The 13244-nt window shown below is 45.7% G+C and overlaps 2 protein-coding genes across 2 annotated transcripts in view; one reads left to right on the forward strand and one right to left on the reverse strand.

Moving 5' to 3' along the window:
• The window catches only part of LOC138468103 (ADP-ribosylation factor-like protein 6-interacting protein 4), a 758894-nt gene extending 753617 nt beyond the window's left edge, over nt 1-5277 (forward strand). Inside the window, exon 8 of the mRNA XM_069608521.1 lies at nt 818-5277. Within this exon, the coding sequence (XP_069464622.1) occupies nt 818-832 (15 nt within the window). The 3' untranslated portion in view covers nt 833-5277. The remainder of the gene's footprint in view (nt 1-817) is intronic.
• The window catches only part of RD3 (RD3 regulator of GUCY2D), a 246759-nt gene that overhangs the window by 203780 nt on the left and 29735 nt on the right, over nt 1-13244 (reverse strand). The window lies entirely within an intron of this gene.

Here is a 13244-nt window from a genome sequence, read left to right on the forward strand (position 1 = left end):
TCCAGCATCAGGTCCCTCCATATCATTCCCCATACAGGACTGACTATCAAGGCCATAGTTCCAAGGTAGGTATGGCCAGGTCTTGAGGACCCATCCCTGTGTGGCCTCTTACCCCCTTTGCACTTGTTGAGGCATATTGCTCTTTTCCCACTTACATTGGGGCGTTTCTCAGACCAACATGCCTCTCCAGAGATGGTGAGAACTAGTTAAACCATCATATGACTTTTTTTTTTAGTAAAGTGACATCTCAATAAGTAATCAAATGAGATGCCCGAAGAATGAATGAACTTATGTTGAAGGCAGGTTATCAACCAAATCCTTAAACCACTACCAAATGAGATAATCCTTTGGGACTCTTCCCCTTCAGACTACTCCAGCTTGGTTTACTAGGAACTCTGGTCTTCCAATGAGATGTGACACTCAACACATGTCCTGCATTCCCTGGGACTAGAGGCAGTATGGCGATGGCCTGCACCAGGCATGTCACTCTGCAGCATTTATTCTTCCATTAGAAGACTAAAGAAAACGGAAAGGTCCAGCAACAGTTTACATTATAGTTTCTAGGTTTGACTGTAACTATTGTGACAAGGTCAGAAATCTGACCTTGTCAAGAGAGGTAAGGATCCTTCTCCGCCGGAGTGGGGGCTCTGCCAGAAGGAAACCCAGAGACAGCCCTACCCCTGAGGAGGAAAATGGCAGATTGGGAGAGGGGGCACAATACTTAACCCTTTTCTTGCTGCCTGTCTGCATGTTTGCAGTAACCCTTTGTTTTACGCCATACACAAATGCTCACCAGATATGTTTCTCTTTTCCCTAGAGACAACATTTGTGAGATCTGGCCAAGTGAGAGCCACCTGCCACCGGCCCAAATCATATGCGTGGAGAAGACAGAGACCGGGACCCTTGCAAGAGAGAGCAGTGCTCGGACGTTTACCACAAGAAGTCATTCAGCAGAGAGAGCGAGCGGAGGAAATACGGCAACGCAAGCACAACAGTGAAGAGGACTGCATAGTGCTCTAGAGCTGAAACTGCTGATGGCCTTCCATGCCTAGATGCCATTTCATGTCTCGGGCACTGGATACCTTGTTGATCCAAATCCCACCTCTTAAGCGCCCAGGGTGCATCTCCCCTCTCAGACTAAGGTCATCTCCTATTACACAGTTGTCCATGCAGAGGAACCACCATCAAACCCAAAACACTAGGGAAGTACTGAGAAGGGTCCGGACAGTTGCACCCATCCTGAGAGTACATCGGGTTTGCCCCTCGCTGAAGACTATGGGCTTGGAGGTCCAGTTCTGGGATCAGTTATCCTTAAGTTACACCGCGCTCAGTGCGCCTGCCATTTTAGATGCACTTCTGCATCTGATTTCCGTGTGCTGTTATTACCTCCAGGGGCACCAGAGCCTTTGTTGTGATGACCTGAGCAGTCTCCTGGATGTTATGCCCACAATCCCAGACTGGTATATGCTCAACAGCCATTGCTGACACTGTACATTTCTCCTAGGCTGCCATCTTGAGTGCAACCGGTCACCAACTATGAGATTTTAGATCAAAAGAGTCACCTTCTCACTTAGAGTAATTAAAAAGTACATCATTACCCTTTACATACATTATATCTTATGTTGCTTTACTATGTATGCCATCAAGCTGAAAGGAATTGGAAAAACATTACTAAATTGCTTCGTGGAATGAATGCAGAGATCATTTAAAAACTTATCATAAAATCATTTGGCTTGCAGAGAGAAAAAGACTGGGACACAACGATTGTGGAGGCCAAGTACTGGTCTTGTAAGTCTTTTTATTCAGCGACAAGCCTGCTACGCCCAGGGTTACAAATGAATGCCCCCTTCACTGGAAAACGGAATCTTTGGGGAAATCCAAAAATATTAAAGGAAATTGTTACGACTGATAAGCACTGTGCTCGCCAAAATGTGTTGCCCAGTCCTGTCTCCATCTGCTTCCCATTCCCCTCTTTCTCATTTAACAAATCAGATTTTAATTCACCTTGACAACATTTAGCGATATATGAAGGATACTGAATTGGCGACTGAAATAAGTCTGGTTTGAGCGACGGAAGCCTGTACTGATGATCTAGCTCCTTTCCTGACCATCATCTGCAACCATTCCCTCTTTGTGGATGTAGGGCCCAACCCTCTGAAACAAGCATTGGTAAAGCCAAGAGCTTTGGCATTTGGGTAAGCACTGGATAGGCATTTGCCAGGCACAGCTGGGAAAGGGTTCGAGTACTTGGGCATATGATAGCAGTGCCTACCAGATACCCGCCTAATACCTATACATGAACCAAATCTATTGGCTTTGCCAATATCTGTTTTAACATGTCGAGGACCCATGCACTGCTTATAAATCAAGTGGCTGATGGCACATTTGGTAAAGACATTATAATTACACCAGTAAAGCATTTGCAGATGCAATAAAGCCATTAAATCTTGGAAGACTGCTTAGAAATAAAATATTGACAGGCTCTTCAGAGCACACTGTTCGATGTTACTGCTTCATACAGCTAGCTCAAAGAGATACAGGGTGATGTGGTTTGAACAGGTAGGGGCAGCTAAAGAGAGGGAATGGTCTTCGGGATTAGTAGTGTACAATCAATGTTTAAACAGAGAACTGCCTAGAACCCAGCCGCACATGCAACAAACAAAAAAGGGGTGATCAAAGGGCTCAAGCAGACACTCCCAGTGATACAACACATATATTCAATCAATCATCAGAGTTTAGCAGAAAATGTACCGATTTAATTCCCGATCTCAACAGTAAAGATGCACAAAAACTCTGTAATGTCCTATTTCTATGCCCATTTGTTTTAGCATTTAAGGACAGGCAAAATCACCTGTCCCCTTTTTACTCTGGTTGTGGGTTGCAGCCCACCACGTATTGAGATAGGCGGTATTACCGTCTAACGAGGCAGTTCGGACTTGATGATTAAAGAAGGTTTTATTACATACCCCAGCTCCTGCGTTTTATTGATATCGATTGTTCATTCGACATATTCTATTGCATCTGCATCTTCGGATTCAACACACTGTGTAGGTCTATGTCCACTAGGCATGGCGTTCATCATTTAAATATCAGCCACAATCTTAAAGTAACAATACAAGGGATTAGCAGTACCATGGGCAGCTAATGGTTGGGTAAATAACCAACCAATGCCCACAAGCTGTGTGCCCCTCCGTGCAGCCCGGCTTCCTCCACTGTGTACACAAATGCAATAGTTTCGACGTGATCCCCCCCCACCAATAGCGAACACTAAAAATCACCATTAAACCCTTATTAAAAAGAAAATGTAAACTCCACTCTCTTTCTAAATTGTACACATCAGCCTTTCACCAGCTTTTGCAAAAGATACTGGAAAGTGAAGTTAAGTAACTGGAAGCTCTGCAGTTGTGCCATCTGATCAAGTCTAGTTCCAGGCTTCCCCATGCCACCCAGACCCCCCTGATCAAAGTGTGGGACAACATTCTGCTGACTGCTGATTATACTTGGCTGTACTGTAGTCTTTGAAACAGCTGATTGTTCCATCTTGCTTTCTCAACTTAAACAGGAGGAGGAGTATGGTCAGACATCATGCACAGGTTGCAGGTTTTTTGGGATAACTAAGCTTTTGCCACCAGTTTGGGGGGCTTTATGCCTTCACAAATATAGAGTGTGCGTGGGGATCCGAAGGAGTTCCCCATGCCCACCCATCCTGCTTAACATCTGCATCTGCTCCACTCAAGTTGCTCTTTTGTCTTGGCCTGTTATTCGTAGGCGGGTCGGTCTTTCTGCAAAGGGCAGTCTAGACCAATTTGAGGAGCCCAAGAACCGTTTCACAGTGCCATGGACGGCTCACTGAGGTCTGGATAAACTAACTGCAGCTCAACACAGCTACTCATCTTCTTCAGTGACAAGCTGCTCCGCTCTCTGTTCCCCAGAGCGTTCATTTTCACACCTTTCTGTTGAAAACTAAAACTAAGAACCTAGCTCCTGTTCGGACTTGGAACTACGACCCATGCAAAGGCAGGCGATGGTAAAGCTTTTAGCTTAGCTGGCTGAAGCTTCTATACTCTACGTTTCTGACTCTTAGAGCCATGGAAGTGGGGTCCCTTCCGAAGTCCAGGATAGACAAATGCAATCCTCTAAGTGCAGTTTTTTGATCAAATAGATTCTTCAAATAGCCCAAAAAGTGGTGGGCAGAGTGATTTAGTGTGCATGCACAAATGATCACTTATCTGACCTTAGGAGGCCCCTGCATCGGCACGCAGAGAAACCTGGGTTGACGTTAAGTTGGGTTGTCTCATGAACAACATACTAGCTTCCGAAAGGAAAAAAGGTACCATCCATTATATATGCTTCATTCAAGCGGTAGTGCTGGTCAGAGTTCTGCACTTTGAATCCAGGTTCTGAACCTTTGGAACAGACTTCATCTAGAATGTTTGTGTTAACTCCATCATCTGCACTTTAGAAACAATGGGCCTCATTACGAGTCCAGCGGTAACCATGTCGGTAAAACCGGCATGTGCCACCAGACCAGTAAACAGTTACCAGCACCTGGCTTGCCGGTAACACCGGGGTATTACAACCCCGGTGGTTACGGAAAGTCAGGCGCCGGTAAAATGTTGTTCTCCATTCCCATAGTACTCTATGGAAATGTGGACCACGGAAACACCGGCACTGGTAATAACGGTGCTGGTGCTTCCGTGAAAGTCTGTGGGTGGGTGCTAGTCCGCTAGGCAAGTCAGAACTGCCGGACGGGAGGGGCCCCACTTGCCAGACTTGTACTTTGCTGGTCCGGATACAACGGTGCCAGTAACCTTACCAGCACCATTGTTTCCGGACCAGCAAGGTTGTAATTAGGCCCATTGTCGGTCTCAAAAATTCCTCAGCCTCCCCGTGGCACACTTTAGCCAGTCCCCCATAGTCTAGTCTAGGTGGTCTGGTGCCTTGTGATGGTTTGTTCAGTCTGGTGTGCCCCCCTCCAACCCAGACGATCACTCATGGCATAGGCAAACTGTGTATCGCCGAATTTCACTGCATCTGTGTGAGCCACACCATTCCCGAAAGAACCTGAACTGTGAAGCCTATGGTTTTCCCTGTCCCGTCAACGCCCCCTGTATGTAATGCCATTTGTGTACCTGCAACTTTATCTGTTTCATGCACTGTGTTGTTTGCCTGTTCTTGTCTCATGCCAATAAATAAAAGTTTTTTTTAAAAAACACAAATTCACCAAATGTACGTATTTCACAAGATACAAAAACAACTGTATGTTAAACCTAAACATGTAAGAATACATTAAAAAACAAAAAACAGTCTTTTAATAATGTTTCCTTTATTATTTAATTGCAGCGGTAAAACACAAGCATGAAAAGAATCTGAGCTCGTAGGTTCCTTATCCAGACCAGTGAAACTGTCGCCATAAGGTGAAATGGTGATCCGGTGAATGATGAGTGGACGATGCTGGGGGTGGTGCTTCAGCGCTATTGGTTCCTCTACATCTCATGCTCTGGAGGGGTGAATGGATAGAAATCCTTTGGCCTCGTGGATTCCACACATTCCTGTGAGTGCAGAGGCCAAGGAAAGTGGAAATAGCTTTCCCAAACTAGAGGGTGCAAATAGACTGCGCGCGATCGATTCTGAGGCCCAGCAAACGTGCTGCATTAAACCAACGTTCCCCCTGCCACAATATTCCTCTGCCATTGCAAGGGTGGTTGGCGGAGTGGTAAGGCAGTATTGTGGCAGCAGCACCGTAAAGATCTTCAAGGTTCATGCTGAAGGAGTGCTGTGGAGTTAGCATGTGTGGAGCACCTCCGGCACCGAATCCACACATCAAAGACTTTACCAAAAGTGTCCATGAACACGCGGATCCTTTCAGTAAAGTTAGACATCGAAAGACAACCCTTCATAACCTGTTGTGCTTGCTGGTTTACTAGCTGTAATAGCAGTCGTATCTTGTGAAACTTGGAAACCTTGGAACTGATATCCGCTTCATAAGCCTCACTTTGCCATCTTCTGAGTTACAGTTGGAGGGAGCTAAAGAGAACATTGTGTTTGAAACAGAAACTGAACACTACAAAAATGAAGCCTGCCTCTCTTCTCCACTAACAACACTTTCTGTGGTGCCGGCCATTAGCACTATATTATGATCAGGGTTAGAAATTGCTGGGAGCTGAGAGCTATTTAGCTCCTGCTTCTAGCCTTCACACCAACCGCTAACAGGAGCTGTCTTTGGCTCCACAGGCGAACTGGTGCCATACTAACAAACCTACGTGACATTGGGCCTCATTACAAGGTTGCCGGTCCGGTAACCACAGTGCCGGAAAGCTACCGGCACCGTTGTTACCAGACCGGCAAACTACGAGTTCTGCAAGCGGGTGCCTTTCAGCCCGCCACGTCTGACCTGGCGTGCGGAATGGCACCCGATCGCAGAACATGATGGATGCACCGGCACCATTCATGGGACCAATGGGACTCGAATGGGAATGGGGAGTCATTTTTTTCGGCACCCGGCAATAGGGAATTACCGGGACCGCCGGGGCTATAATGCTCCAGTGAGTCCCCAATGCCGGGCGCTGGAAAAAATTACTCTGGCACAAGCCGTATAGTTTTTACCGGCACGGCTACCGCCAGACTCATAATGAGGCCCATTAACTTTGTGTATTTAGGAATGTGTACAAAGAAGCATTAGGACGTGTTTAGAAGACATTTAAAGCACAATGGATCATTAATAAAAAAGTGATTTTGCATGCCATGCACAATTTAGATTTGTAGTGTGTTGTGTACTCACTTCTGGTTCCCCAGAGGCAGCCCTGCTTGCTGGGTGATGCCCGACAATCAGGACCTGGGTTTAGTTCCTGCTCATCAAACCCTGTAACATGTCAGCACTAAGAGCGTGCAAAGTCAGGGCAATATACATGCAGCCACTGCCGTGCACATACAGGTCACGGCAATGGTGTTGGCAACCTGTAAAGCACGGGATTCACTCAGTCCCTGGAAATGGCAGATTATCATCCAACAATGTGAGAACAGCAGATGTCCACAATCTTGTGGAACAATCCCGTCCCCTGCACACCCTGTTATTATTGTAACCCCCCCTACCCCCCAGTGTTAGGGTTAGTTTTCTCCCCCGCACCCATCTGATTACCCTAAACCATTAACATTTTTCCGAAATAGGTGTGCTCTAGACCAAACTGGTTATCAGCTTTAGATTATCATCCAACCCAGCTTCTGTATTTACATTGATTGTGGCAATTTAGAAAAATGTCTTTCCTTCAAGGAACCAGTTTTCTCATTTTACGTGTCCTCATAATTGGACCCGAGTGTGTTGCAGATTACAGTTATCAGCTCTTTTTGGCAAAATGGTAATCGGGGGGGGAAGGGGGCTGGATTGAGAATTAACATTTTCTTTGAAGGGTTGGGTCCAAAGACAGAATTTTGAAGACATGGAATAGGTCTGTAGCTCCCATCGTCAAGTCCAGTTTTTGACCTCCTCTTTTTGGTAAATGGGAACCTGACGTAAGGCCACAGAGGGTATGAGAGTGACTAGATAACAACTGTCTGATTCTTAGAAACCTTGCAGAAGCATCTGGAAACATATGAGCCAGTGCAACTTGCCGAGTGAAGGATCTAACTTGAAGGCAACCTGGTTTAATTAGACTCCCTGAAGGCGGACTGGTTCCAAATAGCTTGTACTGTTTTTTGTTGTGGTTAGTGTGTAATTGGGCTATTCCCCCAGCGGTTTATGGAAAGACAAATCTTTACAATTGCATAATATGTAGGCCATAGCCCGGAAACAATTTGTACTTGATCTGGCGTACACCAGAGGCCACTCCCTCAACCTGCTTCACACCACTAATGACACTGTCAATGCCAGTTCAGATCACACCACTCCTTGATCCGCAGGAGGCTGAGGGCTCCACTGTCTCATACTCTTCTCATAGCCCAGCTTACTGAGCCATTTACACTTCTACCAGATATTGGAATACACCCTCAACTCTCCACTTCATCTGCCTTTCGGCGTGTCTAGATGGACCCTGAAACCTTCTCAAATCAACCCAGAATAAAATGCACAATCAAATAAAATCCAACTGTCTCCCAATAATAAGTCTGGTTGAGTGGGCAAAGCTGAATCTATCTGTTTTCAATAATAATTCAAAGGTTATGCTACTTAAGTAAGTGTTTCCTAGTCCTGTTGCCAGAATGACGCCACTTGCACTGTGGGGTCGGTAAAGTGCTGAGGAAGAGTTAAGGTTACCCAGACGCCTGGAAGGACATTAAGTGAATGTTTTACATGTGGTTTCTACTAATTCAGTTATACTTTCTACATTTGTCAGTATTTGGTTTTAAACATTCCTGCTAAACAATGATTTTCGTAGTCTTCAATCCGTTTTTCATAAAAAATGAAGCTCTAATTCTTTCGAACATAGGCATTTTCATGGTGTCCAATGCATTTCGGTCTTGTGGACCATCTTCAGGCACCAATTTCTGTGCTTCTGTATCTCCTACATGTGCTTCATGTATAATCTCTGGCATTGCTGGGCAATTGTCTGGTCTTTGTTTAAGACCTGTACTAGTCTTCTATGACCTCGCGTTCACAAGGTGTTCTCTTGCTTGAGTTGCCTTTTCCTTTTGTTCTTAATCATGTGTTGCTCTATTCTCTGGTCAACAGGATCTGTCTGTTCCATGATAGAACTGATTATGCCATTGATCAAATAATTCAATCTTTAACAGCTCCCCTTTGTACACACATGGTGTAACTCATGCTACAACACTGCCAGAAATTGCCTACATTACATACCTAAGAGCCTACAAAAACCTACTTCACTGCAAAAATCTATTATTTTAAGGGTCTTCTATCAAAACTTCACACTGGATGCAAGATCATCATTAGTCCCCCTTCCACCACATTATGTCTAAACATTACTGATTTCTATATCTTAAGTTTGGACAATCTTGCGCAACATCAATTGCATCACTGTTTCCTCCTCTCCTTCAATGTTTTCAATCACACCTTTTACTCCGTCCTCCAATCGAATAAGAATCTTTCACCTCATCTCAGTTCTCCTGATGTATGACCAGGGGAGATCATAGGTTTTCAGTGTTTGGACCGCGCCTGTGGAATGCTCCAAGGTGTGCCATGTGGTCCCTGCTTCTTCAGCACCTTTTCTCAAAACATTAAACACTATTTGTTTCTGCTGACTCCTCTTCTCTGGCCATTGCTCCTCTGCTCCTCATTGCTACTGAAAGCCTGTGCCCATAGGCAGGTCAGTCATTCGATTTCACACAATATAAATGTGTCTCATATCATATCTCGATATTCATTACGTAAATGTAAACTAATTAGCAAGCCCTGGTGAAATTTACATCTCTATAGGAGCAAAGAGAGTGCAGACACCTTTCAATAATTTGAGTGGCTGGGTTGCACAGTGTCTCTTTCTGATCACCGGTGGGGATCTGGGCACCTTTCTATGGACCACATCAAAGGGAGCCAGAGTGTGATTGGCCGGGAGGCACACTGACAACTGGGCCTGCCTTTCCCTTGCTAATCTGTCTCCCCGGCCTTTAACCCGCTGTATCCTCTCTCTCCATATCCTTCCAACTGCATCCTGAATATTCTATCCTATAATTGTACCCATCGTTTTCTATTGTCTATTGTAATCGGTGTCCCACATGACCTTCCTTCCAGTTTTCTGGTGCAACTGAGCCATTTTATATATGATGTGTCACAAACATATTTGCATCACTGGCTGTAGCTATGCCTTGAACAGCAGGGGGTTGTATCACAGCCATGCAGCCTTCTGGTCTTATACAATCTGTGCCAACCTATCGCAGCTTTTTGTGGCTCAGATGCATCAAATCATTAATCATGGCTGCAGTGCTAACCTGTTCGGGGCAAGCTGTGCCTTCAGTGCTCATAGGAAAATATAAAATATTCACTCATTGTCCAAACTATCAAAACACTCTTGTTGTCAATCGATTCGGTCTTGCGTGTGGGTTGGCACCTTATACAACGGAATACAACCCAATACATACATTTATACAACCATACTTCATCCTACCATGCATCAGAGTGGAAATTAGTTGAGGAGTGAACTGATGCTAAAGGTCACCGGGATCTGGGTTTCCAATGGGAAGCCCTTCATTGTGGAGTGCAGATAAAGCACACACTCAAACCCTGCCACCTTATCCCTGATATCCAGCATGTAGCATCTCCATCCACAACCGCTCCCGTTCCTTCTCTTCGTCTACAGAGCTATCAGTGGTCTTGCTCCTCAGCATCTGCCTGATAGTATCTATGGTTACTCAACTACCCTGCACTCAACCTCGCCGTCCTATGACCACCATCCCCCACCCTGTGCCCCCTCTCGCTTCCGCTTTTTCTCCCTTCTCGTCCTGCTCCACTGGAACTTTCTGCCCATCATAATCAAAGCCAGCCCCACTGTGGATCTCTTCAAAGCTCAGCTTCACTTACTTCATTTGCTCTCTCCCCATCCTCCCTACCTGACCTCCCCATAAATACAATATATAAAAATACAAAAACCTTCAGAGATGTAGTAATCAATTCCACACTGAAGTCAATACAATATGATAACTCTTTTTATGGAATTGCATTGTATTCGTTCATATGTTGATGAGACAGAAATCATCAATATACAGATCAATGGTGGCAACTGGCCCTATTTTATTGGGCCGGATCAAACCTATACAGTGCTCTCAGAGCCCGATCCGTTGGAATATCTCTGTGCATTTGCCTCTGTCCTTTGCTGCTGTACTGTAGCGTTTCCTTCTGCTTTCTCACAGGAGTACCATCTTTCTATTGCTTCATTTTGGAAAGTCTGCAATTGTCTCTGCCAAGGCTTGCAAGAAGCACCTTCCTTGTTTCTTTGTACATTGTGTAATGGATGAAGAATTGATTTCACCTTCTACAAAGTCAATGTTGACCTAAATGCTGAGCTGCTTAAGGGGTTTTCCTTTATGGGAAAATAGGCCAGCAGTACTGCCACTGTCTGGCTACCTGCTACATACAAAAAGGCTTTTAGTGGTTGGGACGAGAGCCTCTTAAGATTGTATACTTTCAAGCGTGTCTGGTTTCATTACATTCAGACGCGCAAGCAGTGTTTTAAAACGTTTCACTGTCGTCACATCTTTTAATGTGTTTTGTACCTGTTTCACATGAACTAGCCAAAAACACCAAACCAAAAGTGAATCCATAATGCCTACTCCGTCCCCGCCCCTCCCCTCATACATCACACCCACACACGGCTTCTTGCTTGCTTGCGGGTGCAGTGACTGGTGACAGTATTCAAAGAAAAATGTTGGGTCATGGCAATTTTCTTTTTGACAAATTAAGCCCCACATGAAGCACCACGTGGAATGTTATGAGTGCCCTGGCATATGTGGAAATAAATATAGATGTCAGACAGTGGTTAGAGGCAGAAAAATGTATCATGACTTTTATCTGACACCAGCACTTTGGAATAAATGTGTAAAATTAATCAAGTCTTCAAATCCTATTTTTGTTTTTTATAATTCTCATTCATTAACTTTCCTTTTGGTGATGTCACAAAAGCCCTCAAGAACACACCATCTCTTGAAGACAGTTAAAGTGTTTTCAGAATAGTAGAGGGGCTGCCTGAGGGCCGTCCCACTCTCTCTTGTCTAGTGTGGGGCATTCCCTCCCTAACCGAGATGCCCGTTGACATAGGGAATAGGAATTAAGTCCCTTTTCCATTTCTATGGCGGTGCCCGGGAGTGGGAGGAGCGCCGGGAGCTGGAGGAGCACCGTGACCAGAGCACAAAGCTGGGTGGGGAAAGGATATGGTTTGTTTTGGGGAGTTGGAAGGTACGGGGAGGCAACAGGGAGAGGGGAGGCAACAGGGAGAGGTTATCTGTTGCCTCCCCACTTTAATAACTTCAATAAAGATGTCGCCACCCGGGAAAGACACTAGGTGGTTCTAAACAGCGGACGGAGAATGTGTATTCTTCCCCGTTGTTCCAGTCACCTGATTGGCTAAGTGCCTTTTTCCGGGTGCAAATGAAGCTTAACGTGGTAACTTCCAGATACTCAGGCCTCCAATCGGTATTTTCCTTCTGTGCCCTTGTATTCCTCTAACTATATCTCTCTGTCTCCCTTTCCTCCTCCTACTCTCCTCCCTACTACTCCATCCACCATCGCTCCTCTCTCTTCCAATTCCATCCCTTCAATGTTCCTCTATACTACTTACCTCCAACCTATAATCTTACCCTCTACTAGTCTCTTTTCCCTTCTCCACACCAAAACCTCTCTCCCCTCTCCACTCCTACTCTCCCCTCTACTACTACTCCTCTCCCCTCTCCATCCTACTACTACTCTCCCCTTTCTCCCCCACTACTTTCCTCTCTCCTGCATAATTACTCTCCCCTCTCCACTCCTCTACTTGCCAGCCACACCTTCTTTCAGAATTACTCTGCTTTTGCTTCTCCAGTTACCTTCTCAATCACTCCCTACCTTCCCTCCATTAGTCTCAGTCATGCACATGCACGGCATACACACTGAGACCAAGGTACCACTTTCTCCCACCCACCAATACCTCACATTGCACACTCTTCAGCAAACCTCCTTGATGCAAGTCTAGACCGTTCTTCCTCTGCTTGGTATGTTGGCCCTCCTATAACCCAACCTTCTCGTCGTTTCCTGTCTCTCTTTTTATCTTTCCCCCTTCCCTCTCCATTGGCTCTCTCCCTCACCTGGTTCCCTGGGCCTATTCCTGGCTTTCCTTTCCCCGGGAGGAGTGTTACACATTAGCAAAAGCACAAAAGGAGTCTTAATCCCTGCACCTTTTTATACACAGCTGCGCTGGTTCTAGACAACGGCGGACCGCCATTGTGAGAAACAATTTCAAATTCCCAGTTCATGTGAGATCTTTCCGGTGTGTACAGAATGGCTGTTTGACAGGGGCACCTCTCTGCAGAACCGTCGTAGGTAAGCGTTTTGTCTTTGTGGGTGAGTGTGCTGTTCAAAGCTGAGTGGAGCGCTCCATATCCGCTCAGGCTGGAGCGGGTTTCCTCTTTCTGGTCTGCTCACATAGTGGTTTGTGTCTGTTGGGTCGCCGTGCAGGCTGCTCTGTGTTCCTGCAGCTCTTTGCAATCTCTCCCTAGTTCAGCTGTTCGCTTGCTCTTCCACCGCTGGGCATGCTGGTTGTTGCAGTCCTACGAGACAAGAAAGGGACGGACGAGCATTGTGCAGTATGAAGGGGGCTAGACAAAGTGGT

This window comes from Ambystoma mexicanum, chromosome 4q (genome assembly GCF_040938575.1).
Source record: "Ambystoma mexicanum isolate Mex_15411 chromosome 4q, UKY_AmexF1_1, whole genome shotgun sequence".
Lineage (NCBI taxonomy): Eukaryota > Metazoa > Chordata > Amphibia > Caudata > Ambystomatidae > Ambystoma > Ambystoma mexicanum.